This window comes from Lissotriton vulgaris, chromosome 2_1 (genome assembly GCF_964263255.1).
Source record: "Lissotriton vulgaris chromosome 2_1, aLisVul1.2, whole genome shotgun sequence".
Taxonomy (NCBI): domain Eukaryota; kingdom Metazoa; phylum Chordata; class Amphibia; order Caudata; family Salamandridae; genus Lissotriton; species Lissotriton vulgaris.
The window spans coordinates 1,449,969,169-1,449,990,294 of NC_141687.1; the positions used below are offsets into that span (position 1 = coordinate 1,449,969,169).

The 21,126-nt window shown below is 45.3% G+C and overlaps 1 protein-coding gene across 1 annotated transcript in view; it reads right to left on the reverse strand.

Annotated features, from left to right (window-relative positions):
- ACMSD (aminocarboxymuconate semialdehyde decarboxylase) overlaps positions 1–12,919 on the reverse strand; it is a 729,028-nt gene extending 716,109 nt beyond the window's left edge. The window contains exon 1 of the mRNA XM_086957308.1: positions 12,757–12,919. Within this exon, the coding sequence (XP_086813434.1) occupies positions 12,757–12,894 (138 nt within the window). The 5' untranslated portion in view covers positions 12,895–12,919. The remainder of the gene's footprint in view (positions 1–12,756) is intronic.
- Between the last annotated feature and the right edge of the window lie 8,207 nt (positions 12,920–21,126).

Here is a 21,126-nt window from a genome sequence, read left to right on the forward strand (position 1 = left end):
GTGCTCACTAATCTGTATCCAGACTTCTCCCTGCTCCCCTCCCTCGCCCCAGAGGGAGCCATGGACTGCTCGAACACATCTATCACTGAGAGTGAAGTGCAGAAGGGGTGCATGGCCCGGGGACATGAGGAGTAAAAGGCCTCAACCCCCATGGTTGGGCCCAGTAGCCCCTGCATGTCCTGTGGCCCTCTGAAAGGAGTTCTGACGACCTATGACTTCCATCAAAAAAATTGCAACCTTTGTGCGACTGAAATGAGTTCATGGATCAATTCTTCTACTTTCTGGACCTGGCAGAAAAGTATTGTAATTTAGCACATCATTTGCCACACATTATTTCGAGAACCTGAGGGGAGAAATCCCCACTCCACATATCCTCTGTAAAGTGGTATTTAGAATTCTGCCCTCTTTTGACCAATATTCCTGTTGCACAATGCACCATGTCCTAGTCACCTTCCCAAAAATTACTTGCAGGAGATCCCTATGTCCTCCCTTATAACACTGTATGTGGCGTCTTTCCAGATTTCTCTAATGTTACTGGCCTAGGGCTTTAAAACGTATGATTTGCAACATATTTCCTACAAAGTGTAAAGGGAACTCCCTGTAAACTACTGTCCTCTCTTTTGAATCATGATCCTAGCACTGGGTGCTATAATACATGTATTATTCTACTATTTTTTTCCAATTATTTTTTGGGTAGAATACTACTGATTACAAAATATTATTAAACTTACTGTGCACATAAAAATGTCGTGCTAGTATCTATTTTAGTAAAACTCTTCAATAGAGCTCATACCACTCTTGACGAAAAATCCTTTTTCATTGCTGTGACTACCATGCCCTCTAAAACTACTACTCCTGGCTTCAGGACTAGATGACGGACAAATAAGGAACACGTGGGATAAAGGGTCAGGTCAGTATTTAAAGATGGCATAGATACCTTTGCCTCATCTTTATGCCTCACATACAGTTCCTAAAGGAATTGCATCCAAAATATGGCCTGAACATACTGAGCAGATTAAAATGTGTTAATTTTGTATACCAAATGACATGATGCTTGTAATGTAAATCTAAGTATACGCATTTAAACAAGTATATATTCCTTCGTAGGGAAAAAGTGTGACAATCTCAAATAAACCATGTTTTTTGCTAACTCTAATTAGCAGTTTATTAGGCGAGGTTGTTTTTGCACAGTTTTCCTTCACAGAAGAAATGACTTAGTCATTGTCCTTCTAAATAGGGCAGTTCTGCTCACAGCAGTGAGACCATTAGCGAGGTATAAACGCGTTGCATTGCTTTCTATTGCAACGCGCGCACGTTTGGCGATCTGAGATATTACAGCAATTATTGCGGCGCCAGCCGCTCCCTCCCGCTAGTGAATCATGCAGGCCCCCTCCTCTCTCCCCTCCCCCTGCTGCAAGGGGCGCACGCTTGTTGGAAACGCCGGGTTCCATCAGAGAGAAAATGATTACCCTCATTGGGTAAAAAATATGCATGGTTGACGGTTTCAAAAGAACCAACAACAGAAAAAGGTTGCAGCCTGCAGGAAGCGTGAAAATCGAACTTTAAAAAGCTTGCCACAAGTTTGCACAACACGCACTGACGTGTGCGATCCTCCCAGTGTAGGGAGATCAAAAAGGATGGGAGGAAGAGGTAGTGCTGCGTGGCACCGAGGTGGGCACGTCCTCCTCATGCAAAAGTAACTGTAATCAAAAGGGTCCACCTCAAGGGTTTTTTTTTGTATGTATCCTGATAACTCTGGAATACACACATTTGTTTAAAATACCCCTCACACACCAAAAGGGCCCTTGGTGTCATGCTTCATCATCGGGGTCTTCCCGCCCGGCTGTCGGACGGGGCAGTGCTGCGACAAGCAACTACGCTGGAGCACTTTTTTAATGTGGGTGCTATGTGAGTGGATTGGAGTGAGTGTCAGTGGGGTCAGGAGTGATATGAAGGTGATGTTAAAAAATACCTGGCCTAGTGATACAAAAACTTTTTAATAAACACTGGCTGGTATTGTTAAAAACGTGAAGTCGGAAAGAGTAAGCGGGGTTATGAGCTTACTTTCCTGTGTGGGTCGGCATGTTTCGGGGCGCCATGCCCCTTCGTCAGGACCGGGGTAAGAGATCCCCCTGTCACTCACTAGAGTGTCGCCACAGTGGGTGTATTTACAAAAAAAGTGAAAAAAAGGATCTATGTGTATGGATATAAATTAATATTCTAATACACATCCCTTACTAAACAAGATACTCATGTAGTATGCTTATTATGATGAGGAACAGTGCCTCATGGGCCAACACTAGATGGAAGGGTATTTAGGGGGTCCAACAACCCCCAGCCTCGTTGTGCTTCCTCCTCCGTCCGTGGCCTCTCAGTGCCCATTCATTGTACTGAGGCATTGCTTTTCCTGCCTCCTCCCGCCTCCCCTGCCTTAGGGTGACCAACCGTCCGTAAATTTCACAGACAGTCCATAAATTGGACCTCACGTCCGTTGTCCGTGAGGAACCTTTCTACGGACACCCTTTGTCCGTAATTTTGGCCTTGCAGGGAACAGAGCTGTTCCCTGTGAGAGGCCTCAGCTCCCTGATGGGACTGGGCAGCCTGGCACCTATGCTCCAGCACAAGAGCAGACCCATCCGCCCATTGTCATTCTGTATGGGGCTGATTGCCACATATAGAATGACAATGGGCTAGTTTGGGCTGCTAATATCGCCTTCCATTCCTGCTGAGTTCAAAGCTGTCCGCAGGATTTCAAAGTCTACTAAAGCCTTCTAATTATCATGAAGGTTAGGCAGAGAGTGGGGCTGCTGGCCCATTTGAAGCATTTAGAAACAAACAGAGGCATTTGCACTTCTGAAAGGACCATGAGTGGGCTTAAGCAGGGCTCTCCTTCCCCTCCCACACTCTTGGCGGCCTGCTTATGAAAAAGAGAAATCAGAGGCTTTCAAAACGCATTTAAACCGTTAAGTAAATGAAACCCACATGTTCTCAATTTGTAAAAAAAAAATGAGTGCCAGTGCTCTCTTCAGGAGGCGTCTGCAGTTTACACCCCATATTGCCAGTGCCATGAATGAATGAATGAATGAATGAAAGAGTATTTCTATAGCGCCTCACTACCCGGAGGCCTCGTAGCGCTTTGAAGAACAGAAGCCGGCACAGACAGAATTCTCAACTAAGAGGACCGGTCAAATAGGTGTGTTTTCAGAAGCTTACGGAAGGACGTCAAATTGCGATTCTCACGTAGAGAGTGAGGAAGAGAATTCCACAATCTGGCCGCCGTACATGAGAAAGAACGCCCTCCCCATCTTGCCTTCTTGATCTTACTAATAGAAGACAGGTGTTGGGTGCTAGAGCGGAGGGGTCTTGATGGTAAATAGGGTGATAGCAGGGAGTGGAGAATGGCAGGGCCCGTTTTCCACCAGGCCTTATGGGTTATGCACATCGCCTTGAACTGTATCCTGGCGGCCATAGGTAGCCAGTGAAGCTGTCGAAGGGCTGGCTTTGCAGATTGTCTCCTGGGAATTTGCAGAAGCATCCTTGCTGCACTATTCTGGACCACCTGCACTTTATTTATAGTGGCCAATGGAGCGCCTACGTACAGCACGTTTCCATAGTCCAGCTGAGATAGTATCAAGGCCTGGACCATTATTCTGCGTGCTTCAAACGGGAGTAGATGGAGAATTTTACGTAGCATCCTTAACAGCCCATAACAGGTTGATGAGGACCGTGGCTTGGTGTTCGAATTTTAGGGCGTCGTCCAGCCACACACCTAGGCTCTTTATGTGCGGCTTTGGTAAAGGAGCGGGGCCTAAACATGAGGGCCACATAGGGACGGAGATTGAGAGGGAAGAATTGCCCAGTAGCATAATCTCCGTTAAGACGGAGGTAGGAGCCCTTCATCCACCTTGCTACTACTTCCAAGCAGGGAGCCAGCATGCAAGACGATCCCTTGTTGTGACACAAAGATACCACTAACTGGGTGTCGTCTGCATTGCTGATGATCTTGAAGCCAAATGGGTGGATGACTCCTGCCAGTGGCCTCATGTACACATTGAAGAGCGTCTGACTTAAGGCCGAGCCTTGCGGTACCCCACACTCCAGGGACAGACTAGAGGAGGCCACATCTCCCTCAAAGACTTGGAAGCGGCGGTTACTGAGAAAGGAGGTGAACCAGACTAGTGCAGCGCCCCATACCCCGACACTCTCAAGTCAGTTGATCAAGATGGTATGATTGACCGTATTGAACGCTGCACTAAGGTCCAGGAGAATAATGGCGGCCCTTCCCCCTTTATCCACCAGCCTCCTTGCCTCTTCGGTTACGAAACAACAGCGCGGTCTCCGTCCCATGATTTGGACGGAATCCGGTCTGTATATTATCCAACAATGTGTTGGATTCTAGATGGTCAACCAGGATGTTATTTATGTGCTTCTCCAATAGTTTGCTAAGCCATGGCAGAAGCGAGATAGGACGGTAATTCGCAAGTATGGATGGATCCAGGCTGGGTTTTTTAAGTAGTGCTTTGACCATCGCGCACTTCCACATAAGAGGGACCGTGCATGTTGCGATGGAGGAATTTAGGACCTCTATGATGACAGACTGAACAGATTCCATGACCGCCCTAAGAGGTTGGGGCGGAGCAGAGTCCAGCGGGGAGCCTGAGGAGACTTTGCTGATGACCCGACCAAGCGTTTCTGTGTCCAGAGGACGAAATTGGTCAAGCACCGGAACGTGAGCTGGATTTACTACATCACAGTCCCCCTGTTCAGACAGATTGGAAGAGAAGGTAGTATAGATGGCCTGTATTTTATCCTGAAAGAACGCTGCCAATAGGTTACAGCGTTCAAGAGCCCCTTCCTTTGAAGTAGGTATTTGAAGAGGGGTGATAAGGGACTTCGCTATTCGGAAGATCTCCTTAGGAGAATTAGCTGCAAAGCTAATTTTGGTCTCATAGAAATGTGCCTGAGCCATTTTGATCTTGGCTTTATAACTCCTAATAGCCTTCCTATAGGTGTCCTTTGTGTCTTGCGAAGGGTCCTGTCTCCATAACCTTTCCAACTTGCGGCAAGCTTGTTTTAAGGCTCTCAGTTGGGGGCCGAACCAAGGGGCCGCGTTTTTCCTATTTTGTTTTTGGACTGGAACTTTGGGGAGGGTCTTATCAAGTGCTTCCTGGATCCACTTGTTAAAATTGTCATTTGCCTCCTCAATATCAGACAGTTCCCTTCGATGGCTTGGCGGCCTCAAGGGATGATTTCCATTCCTCCAGAGGCAGCCTGCACCATTTCCGGTCCCACGCTGCATTGGGGAGTTGAGCTCCCCTGGCGGTCTTTGTTACCAAAAATAAAGGGACTAGGAAATGATCGGACCAAGGAAGGGGGATGGGGTCTCCTGAAGTGAGGTTGTCTAAGTTACTAAAGACTGGGTCCAGGAGATGGCCTTTTTCATGCGTAGGGAGGTGACATTTTAGACCCAAACCAAGAGCCTGAAGGCCCGATAGGAGGTTATTGGCTGCTGAGAGGCAGACTCCTCCAAATGTATGTTAAAATCCCCCAGAGTTGTAAAGTTGGCCATGGCCAGTACCCTCTCTGAGGCTAAATCAATAAGTTTAGGAATAAAGTCTTTTAACGCCTCGGGAGGGCGGTAAATCAATATGCCCGAGAGGCAGTCAGTTGAGGACAGTTCAAGTGAGAAAGCAAGACTTTCCTCATCTTTCAATGAGGATGGTAGTGGTCGGAATGTGTAAATGTCTTTATATATAATGGCCAAACCTACCCCTCTTCCTGAGCTGCGATCCCTTCTGTAGATTCCGTATCCTGTCGGAAGTGCTCGGATAATATCAGGCTCATTCCCTGCTTGCTGCCAGGTTTCCGTCAGGAACAAGGCGTCGAGCTTATGTCTCTCGATTAAAAGTGCTAGCCGGTGATAATCAACGCATCTACTACCCATCACACTCATACAACTATTTTAGGCCTCCAAAGTTATAAGAATGGCTTCAACTGAAGGTAATGGCAGTTTTTAATGTACATTGAATTAATAATTAACTGTTAACAATTAGTGGACAGCGTGTTCTTGCAGCCAAGAACAAGTAGGAAACAGTTTACAAGACAAAAGTGGGCACTGTAGTAACGTGATCATGTCCATGTTTGATAACAGCATGGAAAATTCCTCAGAAGGTTTAAAAGCACGCCAAGTTGAAAAAAGATTGACAAAAGAAGGCCTCTGTAACCAGACTTGAAAATGTCTTTTCAGCGTAGCCTTCTGTAATGTATCTGTGCAGGGAACAAACATAGTTGTCCCATAATTCAAATTAAAGCAGCGATCTATTAACGGGGACCTAGCCAATCAGATATGGGTATACGTAGATCATTGAATGATTCAAGGCCCAACTCCCTTTTTATAAGCATATATGCAGTGTACTATTCCATCAATATCAATCAGCATGTGTCAAAGACTGGTGCAGACACGCAAGTGCTCCATGTGTGATATATACTTACATATCTACACAAATAGCACAGGATATCCACATATTTTACACCACAGAGCATACTGAACTAATTATTTTCTTGACTCAAGTGTGGTAGGTAGGTAACCCTGTGGGTATGTTGAGATTTTCACCCAGGTGGAATTAAGCTGTTGTCTGATCAGGACAGCACATTCTGTCTAATGTCTTTAGTATGAATAATCTTTTCTCATCCTCCTTGGGTTCTATATGACTATCCTGATGAAGATTTCATAATCTTCCAGCGCATCCCATAGAATGAGCTGGACCCTGTGTAGTGGAAACGCTGGCCGTTCAACATTGCTTGAGGAGGTTGGTGACTATAGAGCAGAATTCAAGATGCTGACTGATGTTGATGGAATGCACTACATTTTTAAATGGAGAGGGGCCCAGAATCATTGGATTAAATATCATTTTAAACCTGGTCGATTGGTTGGGTTTGTGTTGAGTGATCGCTGCATTAATTTGACCCTTGGGACCATTGTGTTTGTTGTAGAAGAGTTGGGGAGAGGAGTTGGTCTAACGGCTTGGGTGTCCAACCTCGAATCTGGGGAACCGGGTTTGACTCTCGGCAATGACGCTGAACATCCTGTGATTCTGGGCAAATCACTTAATCTCAACGTGCCTAACAAAAATGAATGTGTCCTCATGGAATGCAACTGGAGCTATGTAAAGCGCTCTGATACCCGATTCGGGTCACGTTCGCGCTATATAAAACACTGTAAAAGAAAATAAAAAAACTGTTGAGGTAATGTCCAGGTTAACCAGACAACACCGCCATGTGGCAGACTGTCACAAAGCGCTGGTGTTGACAAGTGCGGAGCCCAGCACTGACTGGAAACTACTGGATCAAATTAAGCACTGCGTCAAGTACACTGACAGGTTCTTTAATAATTAATAATTATGTTCCTGTTGCAGATACTTGGTCCAAATTAGCACTGGATTACAGGGTTAAGGTAGTTCATCAGTATCTCAAGATTCGCTGTGAGACCCCAATCCAAACCAGAAGACCTAAACCACTTTAAAACTCTTCGTTTTTTAGGGGGGGGGGAGTTGGGCCTGATTACAAATCACTCAGAGAGGTATCTTGGGGGATTGGAGGAAGGGATTGTCGTTGCCCAATCACAAGTTTTGTTTTATATTAAAGCTTCAGCAGTTCACCAGAGACCCTGAAGGTGCTAGAAGAAGTTTATCGCTACCTGGACTCAGGGAACATGTCTTATTCTTCCGAGCCTCGTTTCGTTCTTTGTTCCGATCATTTTTCATTGATGTGTTAACATGGAGGGTTCATATCGACATTGTATTATTGATTGTTTTCTAGTCTTTACCAACTGGTGAGAATGGATGCATCCACATAATTTCACCCCATATGACCTTTTATGTACTCCAATTTTCGATCCTATCTGTAAATCTTGTTATTTGATGTAGTTGCGAATAGGGGGCAATGTTGTTTCAAAATTCGGGACCTTATCCCTGGCAAATGCTGTAAGCTTTTTCATTGCATGTATCAATCAGACCCTGGATGGATCACCATTTTGTTTCGAAGGTGTGGTTGGGGATGGTAAGTTATAGTCAGTCTGGAGGCTAGAAGCAAATGGGTGATGAGCTTTCCGCCCAGTGAGGTCAAAGGGTATTCGGTATAGGGAGACCAACCGTCTGTAAATTTCACGGAACGTCCGTAATTTGGACCTCACATCCGTTGTCCATGAAGATCCCACCCTGCCCATTGCTATTCTGTCTGCGGCTGATTGCCCCTTACAGAACGACAATGGGCCAGTATGGGCTTTTACAGCATATGGTGTGCCTCCTCCTGCCTCGGTCTAGGACAGGACATTCTGTCAGATGGAAGAAATGTACAAAACAAATGTACAAAAACGCCCATGCTGCTCAGTGCCAGTTCATGAAAAGAAGCTGGAGAAAGAAGTTAAAGAAGAGGTTATAGTTCTTACACAGTCTCGTCATTTCAGAGCTGAAGCATTTGTGATATTATGTACAACAAAGCCATAGTTGCTGCTTTTTTATTTCTTTTATGCAACTAACACCTATTGACAAAGCCAATAGTCATGGCTTGTTGTACGTCTAATGTTACTGTATGCATGATAGAAACAGCAAAATACCAGTCGGGTGACACCTTATGCTCAGCACATATTTTTAGCTTGGGTGTTTTAAGCCACGCCCTTAATTACATCAGACACGCCCCTTGGAGAGACCTCCAGTTTTTTCATCCCACTTAAAGCACTGGAAACAACCCCATGTAACAGTTGCCTCACGTCCTGGCCCTTTGCCTCATGCATGACTCATGACTTCCAAGTTTTCAGATTGCCTATCTGCAGGGGCATAGTGAACCCACCCCCATCCCACCACACTTCATGCTTTAGGAACTACAGCAGGGGTAAAGTTCTTGATGGGCCTCTTCTGTCTGCAACTCTGCAGTCAAAGGCTCAGCTCATAATTAATGTGAAAAGGTGGGTGAGTAAGTGAAGGAATTGGTAAATGGCTGAATGGATTAGTGAAAGGATGAATGAATGAGTGAAATGGGGAATAGATGGATAATGAGAGGATGGATAGATGAGTGAGTGGAAGGATGCATGGGGTATATAGATAGATGTATGGGTCGAAGGGTAGATGGATGGTTAAAAGGGTGGATGGATGAGTGAAAGGATGGATGGATGAGTGAAAGGATGGATGACGGGCGAGTGGATGGTTGAGAGAAATGATGGATTGATGAATTGATAAGGGAAAGGATGGATGGATGAGTGAAGGGTGGCTATAAGGATGGATGAGTGAGTGATAGGGAGGGTAGATGGGCAAAAGGATGGATAGATGATTGAAAGGGTGGATGGATGAGAGAAAGGATGGATGGATGAGTGAAAGGATGGATGAGTGATGGGGTCAATGGCTGGATTCATGAGTGGATGAAGAAATGGATGAGTGTGTGGATGGGTGAAGAGTGGATGGAAGGATGGGTGGCTAAGTGAAAGGGGAATGGAGAGAGAATGGGAGAATTAATGGATGGATAAGTAAATGCATTAGTGAATGATTGGAAGAATGGATGGGCGAATGGGTGCATGGATGAGTGAAGAGAAGAATGTAAAGATGGATGAGTGAAAGAATGCACACATGAGTGAAAGGGAGGGCTAAGAGGTTGAAGAAAGGATATATGAATGAAAGGTTTAATGAGTGGACGGGTGAGTGACTGGGCGGATGAATGAGAAAGTGAAAGGATGGCTGGATGGGTGAAAGGGTAAATGGTTGGATGGATGAGTGAATGGATAGATGGGTAGAAGAGTGGATGGAGGAGTGAAAGGATGGCTTGGGTGAAAGGGTAAATGGCTGGATGGATGGATGGATGAGTGAATGGATGGATGGGTGGAAGAGTGGAAGGATGAGTGAAAGGATGGATTCGGTGAAAGGGTGGATGGATGGATGAGTGAAAGTGTGGATGGAGGAACGGATGAGTGAAATGATGTATGGAAGGATAGATGATTGATAGGTTTTCAAATTGTTGAAAAGGTTTGATATGGATGAGCACACAGACGGAAGGACAGAATAAAGACTGAATGATGGATGAAAGAATTACTAGATGACAGAATGTACATTTAAAATGGTGGATATCAGGGGTTTGATGGAAGGATGAATGGCTATATCCTTGGACTGGGGAGGGTTGTGATGACTCACTTTGCTTTCTTGGTGCCATAAGAGCTTTATTTCAAAGTGGGAGGTATTTATATTTTCTGGCTACTCCCTTTCCTATGTGTTCCTATTCTGTATCTGCTATGTGCTTACGTGTAGGATCTATACATCATGCATATGACATTTTGAGTCACACCCAACTGCTACCTAAATGCTGCACTCGTAATTGTAAATGTTTGCATGTTTTGCTGTAGGTGTAAGGTTTTAGAGAGAGCCTCATAGTGCCATGAGCTGTGCTTGAGATGTATATTGTGTTTGTAGCAATGGGCAAGGCGTCAAAAATAATCTATGTGACAGTGTATCGGCAGCGCCTTCTTTAAGAAAGCTGCAGGGAAAATAACTTTTGCGACTTCTGTCAGCTAGTGCAACTCTCTGCAAAGCCCCCATAAGCAAAGTCAGATTCCTTATTTTAAGTTCCTCTTGCTAAAACACCCGTAATGCGTTTCCTGTAGTGGCTTCATCACAGCAATCCTCTCTTTAGTTCACCTATGCGTGCCGCTTTACATCTCACAATGGCAGGGAGATATGAGATGCTGGTAACAAAGTCTATCTGAGCAGATCTTCCTGACCGCTTCTCTCACCAAACATGCCTGCGTAGGACCAGGAGTTGTAAGCAAAATATAATACTGGACAACCCAGTACAGTAACCAAATAAATAGATTATTATCATATGAAATACCCCAAGACCTGCACATTTGCTCAAAGCTGCGCCCATACCCAAAAAAACTGGATGTGCACTATTGCCTTAACTTAATATAATCTTTTTTTGACTTGTACTTAAGTGGTTGTCTATTTACACATTTTTATACTATCGCGCAACCTCCTCTGTCTGTAAAGCTTGCCTTTTGTCCCGTAGTTTTGTCCTGAATTTTGACCTTCTGTCCTGAATTTTTGTCCTGAATTTTGACCTTCTGTCCTGAATTTTTGTCCTGAATTTTGACCCTTTGTCCTGAATTTTTACACTAACCGTCCTAAATGTGCACTCATGCCAGTTGGTCACCCAACCCTGCCTCCGGGGCTGGCGTGTACCAATAAAACCCGCAGTAATGGGAGCAGTGCGGGCCCTTTTGTTCGCTCTGCTCAGGGTTTGACAGCCGTGTGCCGACAGGTTGGCCCGAGACAAAGTATAAAACAGGTTTTTTTGTTCCAGGATACTGTTATACTGCTATAGCTGCGGATTGTGGGGGAGGGGGCAGACTGGGGTTTCACTTTAGTGCCAGGGACTTTTGAGAAGGTTTGAGGTCGGGTGTGCGCGGTGACACCGCAGCATTTCTTGTTTGTGAGAACATCTGGAGCAGAGCAACGGGGGAGGGGAAGGGCTATACAGTACAGCTGGAATCCTGCACTCGGGTAGTTCTGTTAGAGTTAGACCAGCAGCACGTCGGCATATGGTACGTGTGTACCAGTACTGGAAAGCTGTGTGCCGCCACAGGCCCGGGCTGACTTGCACTGCAGTTGACATGTTTGTGTTGGCCCCAGTAGACAGACAGGATGTTCACAGCACATACTAAGCAAAGTGTGCGCACGAGACACAACACGTCCATTCGTCACTGAATGTATGGAAATAAGGGTGGATGACAAGGTGAAACGAGTGTATCTTCAGGACTCTATAGGAGCCAGTAACAGACACATTATGTATTTGGGGGCATATGGCACAGACATATTTTGGGGTCCACCTTTGGAACATTGTAACCTAATTAGTGTAGACAGTGCTTTAAATTGATAGGTACCACCCAGTACTGATAACCTGCACCTAAAAATCAGAGTATCTGCATTTCTCAGCAAAGCTGAAATACATTTAATGGAAGAGTACTGGCACTTCCAATGGGCAAACGGGTACTCTAAAGAGTGAGTACCTGCACTTTTATATTTCCATTTAAAGCACTGGTGTAGAAATGATGAATTTACATAAACTCACAGTCCATCCACACATCGTCCGTGCCATGTAAACTCAGGGAACCAACTAACTTGAACACTTTACTTTCAATCTGTTTACTGACATTTAAGATATGCTACAAGTACAACAAGCATTGGCATAGCCAATAGGTCTCGCTTTTGGGACCTTATAAGTATTTAGTAATGCAGCACAATATCTTTGGTGCAACATCAACCGTTGCATGGCTTAACACATATAAGATCCCAAAGGCGAGACCTATTGGCTATGCCAATGCTTGTTTTAATTGAACAGGGTATACTTTGAGGCACATACATCTGGCTTTCTATCATCTGCAACATTAGCAAATGTTTTACAAGAAATCCAACAGCGACCAGATTTCACACACATTTATAATTTTGCCCTAACGTTTCTGGATTACATAAATGACACTGTTGGTGCAGTTTTGAAAACTTTTGATCCACCATTTACACCTACTGACCAGGGCAAAAGTTTTAGCTTGTACAGGATGGACAGTCCAAACTTTAGTAAAGATGTTTGTACAGATTTCGACAGAGAAAGCTCCCTTTCACGTGCATCATATCCTTGTTCACTGGAATCCACAAGTCTGTGGCTGTGCTCCGAATGTTACAGTAAAAAAAAATTAAAAGGTGTTTTTAAAATGAATATTACCTCTTTAAGATCAGGCCAGTCCCTGGGAAGAATATGGCTATGAATGTCGATTTTCATCTTGGAAGATTCAGCCCGGTGCTCGCTGTAAGTGTAAGGCGCGTGCTCCAGCTGCCTGGCCGTGCAGTGAAGGCTGTCCATGAACCTGGGCTGCTAGTTAACGCCCGCGAGGACGAACGGAAGGCGGCCAATCAGCGAGCAGACCGGGCCACTGCCTTTCTACTCAGCCCGCCTCAAGTTCAGAGTACAAACACGCTGCATGGCTGAAAAAGCTTTCGGTTCAAAGCTGCTGAGTTTACTATAGTGCGCAGTATGCAAAGTACACAGTGAGATGGATTTCATGTAATTGTGCAGATTAGAAAGTTGGGCTATATTTTCACCTGAACAGAGAAGTAACGCAAGCCCGACTGACGCCCCTGCGACTCAACCCCCACCCCTTCATGTCCCCCCCCCCCTTCCATATCTCCAACTAGGGTTGTCACCTGGCCGGTTTTATACTGGCATTTTAAAGAGTCGGCCGGTGCAAAAATGTATTTTCCCCTGACCGGTACTTAATTTAAACAGTAAGTGTAAGAATATAATTCTTTAACACGTGTACTACAGTTGTTCTAACGAGCTCGGGCTGAGAAATAAAAGTAAAAAGAGACTATGTTAAAGATTGAGTCTACTTGAAATGAGTTCTACTTAACAGTCATATCTGGGCCTTTGCAGAATCTTAAAAACGTGAACGAGTATGTACTGATAAGGGGGTTGGGGGAAATTGCAGCTTATGAGGAAGAGAGAAAACCAAAAGATAAAAGAGTGATCGAGTGAGGGGAGGAAAGATTTTTTTTTTTTTTTTTTAAATATTTTTATAGTGCACAGCTGCCCCAGCAAAGGGGCATCCTGGCGCTTAGACAGGCACTATAACATAACACAAAGTAAAAAAAGGGACGGCTACTCAGAGGCGGGAAACAAGAAAGTTTTAATCTCCCGTCTAAAGGTGAACAAGTCATTGAGAGCTCGGATGTGCACCGGGAGCGAGTTCCACAACCCTGCTGCAAGCACCCGGAAAGAGCGGCCACCCATTCTACTCAATTTAAAACGGGGGCAGACTGCCAGATGAAGAGCCTCTGATCTCAATGATCTCCGAGGGATGTAAGGAGTAAGTAAATTGGCAAGTGCCGGCGGCGAGGAAAATTTCAGAATTTTAAAGGCCAGACACAGCGCTTTAAATTTGATCCGCTGTCTGACCGGAAGCCAGTGCTGGGCCGAGATGGTACCTGACACAGAGCAATGTCTGGGGAGGCCCACAATGGCCCGCGCCGCGGCATTTTGCACCCTTTGGATCCTGGAGGCCTCAGCCTGGTTCATCCCTAACATCAGCGAACTTCCGTAGTCCAGCCGGGATAAAATCAATGCCTGGACCACGAGCTGCCGGGTAGGGGGATCAAAGTACTTTAAAACCGGCCTTATGCCCCGCAGGATGCCATAACACGTGGCAGCCACCTTCTTAATGTGGTCCGTGAAAGTGAGCGCGGGGTCCAGCCAAATGCCTAGATTTTTCACTCCGGAGGCTGGGATCGGAATAACGCCCAGCTCTGGTGGCCACCACTGGTTTCCCCATAGCTCAGCGTGTTTCCCCAACACCAACACCTCAGTTTTGGTGGCATTCAACTGTAGGCAATTGGTGCGAAGCCAGCTTGCTACTGCCACAAGTCCAGCACGGAATCTGGGGGCCTCCACCTCAGGGTCTCCACTAAGTGTCACCGCCAGCTGCGTGTCATCTGCATATAAGGTCATCGTCAAATGAAGAGTAAGGAAGGGAAATGGAGCTAAAGAGAGGAAGGCAAGGGGGAAACGGAGAGAGACTTGTAGGACAAGAGTGAAAACACATAAATAGCGAGAGATAAAACAGATGGCAGTCTGTAATTGTTTTTCTCAAATTGCAGTGAAATGTGGGGACAAATGCGGAAGAAGCAGGCCCATACCCGGTAGAAGTAGTAAGTAGGTCAGATCTTTATTTATAAGGTTCATAAAAGTAATAATAAAAAAAACTAACAGGCCACGATGTGCTAAAGTAATTGGATCTCAGCTCTCATCTTTAATATCAGGTAATTTTTTGTTCAAAAACTAAATGATAAGGCATAGATATGCTAAAATCAAGTGAGAATACTTCTCAAAACATGCACATCATTGATAATAATCAATTCGAAATTGAATTCCAGTGTAGAATTGTTTACACTTTCTTTAGCTGTTAATATAAAACACTCTAAAATTGTTCTTATCCTAACACAGACATTGCTTTGTTTCCATACTGTGAATGGATGGGTGTGAGGGAGGATGCATGTGAATGGGTGGGTGTGAGCATGTGTGCGCTTGTAAGTGAATGGGTGGAAGTGAAATTGCACGTGTGACGCTCCATTGCTCATAAATATTATGTGCTGCACTGGAACCTGCCTAACTGAACCTGAACTCAGCAATGTGAAGCTTTCCCAGCTTAAACAGGTGTTCAAGGAAAGTTCACCTCCCAAACTCAATGCCCATTTGAGCTTGTGCACAGAATTTTCAAACTAATCACCACCTGAAACCAGCTTTTTGCAAGAATTGAAAACACTATGGGGCACATTTACTAAATTATAGTGCAAGGCAGAGCAGCAAGCAAAGTTGCGGCGCTGCATTGCACACAGGGAAGAGATCACTGCAGAGCCCTAGGACTAAAATATAGCGGTGCTGCTTTTCTCCTTCTTCTGCCCGGGTGAATGAAAAGGCTGCCAAGTGCCATGCACATACACCTCTGCACTGCTGTTCAAATGTGTTTGCTTCCTGTCTAGCATAGGATTTGTACTGGGAGGGTATCTTCTATTAGAAAAAAGCTATTTATTTATTTATTTAATGCAATTTTATACAGCGCGAACATTACACAAAGGTGTCAGAGCGCTTTACAAAAGAACCAGTTGCGGTACATAAGGACTTTGGATTACATGAGTTACATAAGAGATACAAACAGAAAAGAAAAAATTGCAAATGTACAAGGTGTAAAGTCACTCAAAGGAGAGATATAAACAGGAAGAAATTTCACATGTACAAGTTGTAAAGTGACTCAAGGTAAGATACAAACAGATACACTCTAAAATCACATAGGATTGGTAGTAAGTACAAAGGTCTACTACGTATACTAGTGGTTAGAGTTCTATATATACAAATACTAAATTCACACAGGATTTCATTTTAACAGCGATTAGGCTTGGACAATTATATTATACATATATTCATATATTCAATCCGATCTCCTGCACAAGCCATGCGATGCGAAGGAATCACGAGCCACTCCAGCCGGGTAGGGTTCAAGGTATTTTTAATGGGCAAAAAACAGACGCGTTTCGAGCGCACAGGCTCTTGGTCACATGACCATAGCAGACATGTTGTTGCATTAAGTAACATAGGTTTTAAAGGAAATGAAAAAAAGACTCAATGTTTCCGTCACATTGAGTTCACTAATGTGCTTTTAAAAGGATTACATTGCATCATGTAAAGACATGTAAATGTGTAATTTACAAAAAGCGCATTTTTATACATCTTTGTTTTTATGCAAGACATTGTGCAAGGTTAGTTCATCTGGTACAAAATTGCGGGTGTAGTACCCAATTCATTTTATAACTCGAGTTTGTATAAGTAGGAGTGGGGGGAGAGAAGGGGGAGAGTCATACTCATGTTTATCAAATTGGAATCAAAAGGACTGTGAGTGAAAAAGGCCTGATAGGGGTTGTGACACTACCTATGGTAGATGATATCGCATAAGTTGAGCATAAGGTGACTGAAGTTCAAACAATACCGGGTGTAGTACCCATGGTGAGAGTAAACAAGAGAGTAAGGTTGCCATTACTTAGAGTGATGACTTTGTCAGGGGGGTTCCTATATTGTGGTTGGTAATGACTATTTTCTAACAGTCTAAACCAAATATTTATTCTGCTCATTAATAAAGGTGTACATTATATCCTCTATTTATTCATGCAATACCGTGCTCTTATTAGTTATCTCTATCAGATGGTGAACGTAGTCGTGCTCATATCGATATCACATATCCGTGAGGTGTTTTTGGTTTCAGTGGTGTGTCCTTGGCCTGTATATTAAAGATAAGACAAAGACAAAGATATGTCAGTCATAACAATATTCATACATAATTATTCATACAGTCAATTACTTGATATATTCATATATATATATATATTTAAGGCAGTCCAGCAAAAAGAGAAAAACGATTGAGGGCTATCAGGAGGAGTGGGGACGGAAGAAAGAACGGAACAAAGGTCAAACAAAATGGCGGGTCCGGGTCGTGGATATAGATGGAGACCATCTCCAAAAATGGCGGGATGCACAAAGGTCACCAAAGTCAAGAATCCAGAAGAGAAACCCAGAGAGCAGGATTCCGTTGAGTAGAGTCAGAGGGGGGATGCAGCCACAAAACCAAAGGTGAACGGAAGGTTGTAAGATGCGTGCCCAGGTTCTGGACCACGGGGGTATCGGTGTCGACGATCTGCAAGAAGTAGGTCCGGGGAAGTCAGCATGGGAGTTAGGGAGTAGCCCTGGCGAAAAGGGAGGCAGCAGCGAGGCTGGGGGGGAGGGGGGGCGTGCCTCCCAGGCTCAGAATGGCATGGAAAAAGCCTGGGAGCGTCGCACCGCAGGCAGCGCTGAATAGACTCCCCACCACTGCACCCCATACCTGCAGAAAACTCACGGGTCCCAGATGACCGATCGGGGCTGCCAACAACAAACATGGTGGCTCTGGAAGAGCTGCGCGAAATGGGGTGCTCAGCGCTTGGGCGTCCACTGCAGCGGGAGGATCCTTGCTCTTGCCCGGAAGTGCTGCTGCTAGACTGCAACAGCACTTTGTTTGACTCCAACAGAAGTTGTGGGAGAGGGGGCACCTGGGGGTGCCTCCATCTGCTGCCCAGTGCACCCCCAGCCTGTGGCAAGCTTAGACAAACATTAAAACACTTCACACATGATGTATGCTGTACAATGCAGCATACATGCAATGTTTATACTGTTAGGAGAAATAAACAATTTCTATTATTTAACTCCTGTCTCGCAAAGGCATATTTTTGAATGCAAATTCAGGTCTGACAGTCTGTACATCTGGCTTTGCATACAGAATCCACAAGTGCAGTCGAAGTACGAGTCGTGGAACGCTCCCTTGACTAAAAATAGTGCTAATCTTGCGTAAAGCAAAAATATTGCTTTATGCTGATCAGTGCTATTTTCATAAGTTTTTGTTTTTGTGCTGGAAAGTAAACACTTGGGGCCTGATGACGATCTCGGCAGATAGGGTACTCCGTCATAACGGTGACGGGCATCCTGTGTGCAGTAATCTGAATCCCATAGGATATAATTACTAATGATAAAAAAGTGAAAAGCTTCGTAAAGGGACAGGGTGGGCATACCTTGAACCCTAGGTCTATATGGAGGGCCAGGAGGCCCGAGGAGACCCCTCCTAGGGGCTACAGTGGGTCACTGGGATCAAAAGGACACCTAAAGCCTCCACACTGGACCATCAGGAACAGTGAACATGCTGAAAGAAGCTTGGTCCTGTGGTGGCACTGGCAAGGAACAGGCATGAGTAACGCTCTGCATGATGAGTTTCTTGAACCCTTGGGAGGGCCAAGCTACTTGCATTGGTTCAAGGAGAGTAATCAATATAGACACTGGAAGGAGGTGCATGTGGCGTCTTTACCATACGAGTCTATTAGCTCCCGGGGCACCCATCTCCCAGGAAAAAACAATTAGAGCCACCTTGCTCTTTTCATATGTGTCCCCCTGTACCCCCCTATCCCTGAGGATCAGGAAGGACGAGATCAGCCAACTGATTATACTGCTCCTGTGTATCTATTCTGGGGAGTAGGATGCAGGAGATTCTGGCCTTGAGTCTACCGCCCACCCTGACTGCAGAGGGAAGAGTACTTTGTTTCTGCTCCTGCCGCAGTCAGCACGGTTAGAAGTCGGGTAGGATGCTGGCTTCCAAGTGGCCCAGAAAAGCTGATGCACAGCATTCAGGAAGCCTGCAGGAGATGCTTGGGACTTTGGGTCCTCTCCGGCCTCCAGCAAAAAAAAAATGCTTTGGGTGGCCCAGGTGAGAACGGGTCTCCCTTCAAATAAAAGGAAAACACTTTACCCATGACGGCCACATGAAGGAACTGGGCTTTCTATTAGCAGGGCTTTGAATGTCCCATAAGTCCTTGTGAGGGCTATTTAAAATTAGCATATTTTGCTTGTGATGTCCTAGAAATGGCAGGGGCACTGCCAATGGGATGTATGTCGTTACTACGCGTGCTTTTACAACGCATGCCTTTACCACGCAGGTTTTACAACGCAAGTTGTTACAACGACTTGCGTTGGGGGGCGCTGGATAATGAATAGTTTAATTAACTATTCCAACTCCAGTCCCTGTGGATAGTAGGGAAGGTTTTGGATAGTAAATTAAACTATTCCCTATCCTACAGCGCCCCCCCAGCGCAAGTCGTTTTAACGACTTTTTTGTAAAAGTTGCGTGGTAAAGGTACTGCGTGATAAAAGTTGCATTGTAAACGCTGTTTCCCCTGCCAATGTGTCCCTAAGTGGTTGTGGGGCTGCCAGGATAGCACTAGTCCTCATAGGAGCCCCACTAAAGCTCTTTTCAAACTCTTTCAAGTCCAGGGGATTGAATTGGTGACCCCTGGAGAGTTTTAACAGTGTTTCAATTACTCCCAGAGCTTATAGATTTGTTTACATGTTCTGGGTTATGGGGAGCCCTGTTGGTAACTCTTAGGGTTGTAATTGTTGCAGCAAGTTAAATGTAGAAGAACGCCTCATTTTAGCATTTTTTGATCAAATGAATGTCATTGTAAGGTGGTACCATACCTAGCAGTTTTAACAGTTCTGCATTCATCTGTTATGGCATGTTTATGCTTTTATTAATGTGGTGACACCCTGACATCCGGATAGGGAGGTGTATCTAGTACCACTTTGACCTCACTCACAGCTCAAGGGCTTTGCTCTACGCAGGCATATCTGCCAGCTGACTGTACACTGGATCTTGGATTCCGTGGTCTGCGACACATCCTGTCTGCCCCGCGCTCCACATACGTCCTTCTACCTTCAATTTACATTTACACAGTTAAACGTCGTATTATACCCGAGTAGGCCGGGTTGGAATTATCACCGGTCCCGCGTTTTTCCACCAGGTATTTTTTCTTTAGGACAGCCCTGAAGAGTCAAGGCATACTTCCCAATTGACAAAACACATGTCGGCTGGTTGCTTTTTCTCCTTTCACTCTATGATTAAAAATTCATCTCATAGAACTCGCTGATGTCGACCGCAGTTTGTTGTGCCTCACAAGACTCATAATACTTTGAATTTTACTGCTTTCATGTGCCCGGGACCTTGTTTCATGAATGATAAAGTTGACCATGGTGTTTTCATGAAACACACACATGTTGATGGAAGACTGCTTGAAACATCATTGTTTTTACCACTCCAAGATGACCAACATATTGCCTTTAATTGTTGCAGCTATGTTGGAACTTTGAAAGAGCCATACACTATGTACAATACCATTTTGAGATGGCCACTTGCTGCTATGTTTAATTTTGTTTTTTTATTGTAGGCATATGTTTTGAAGTTTAGGTAGTGGCATATTCGTTTCCTTTTTTCCTATTTTTTCCATAGGCATGTGGGAGTTTGTGTGTTTGTTTTAATGTGGATGAGTAAATGGCTAATAACAAGAAGGAAAAGGCGGGGCCGACATCGGCCTCGCCGCAGGTATGGCGGGGCTCACCGTCCCCCACCCGCTACCCGCTCTTGATGTTGGGTCACCATGACGTGGCGGGCGTGCCTCAAAATGGATTGGACCCGGGTCCCCGAGTAACCTGGAAGTGATCAAATCAATTTCGGGTCACTATGGAACAAAGGCCAGGCCGGTTAGATCTGGCCTGGCGGATTTGGGGCTAAAAGGCCGGGAGCGCAGGAGTCTGCCTCTTTGACTCTGCACTCCACGGCCTGCCCCTCCAGCCTCTAGGAGGCTGTAATTCTTTTTCTTTTGTTTTTTTCCCCTTGCAGGTCTTCGCGATCGGAATAGCGGAGTGTCGCTGGGCAGGGCAGGACGTGGCCACGCGTGGGGGATACTTTCCGTAATTTTCTTTATTGGCTGCAGGCTTGCAAAACGAGAAGTAACGTGGTGGAATGAGCGGCGCAACTGATGGTAGCCTGAAGACCGGTAGATGTGTGCCGCGCGGGGGCAACATCATCAGGAAGTACTTAAAGAGTCTTCGCGCTCCGGGCGGCGGAGCCCGGGTGTGGGCAGAGACGGTGGTCCATTGGCACAGACTTGGGCATAGCGCTGGTCCTAAGGTGAGCCA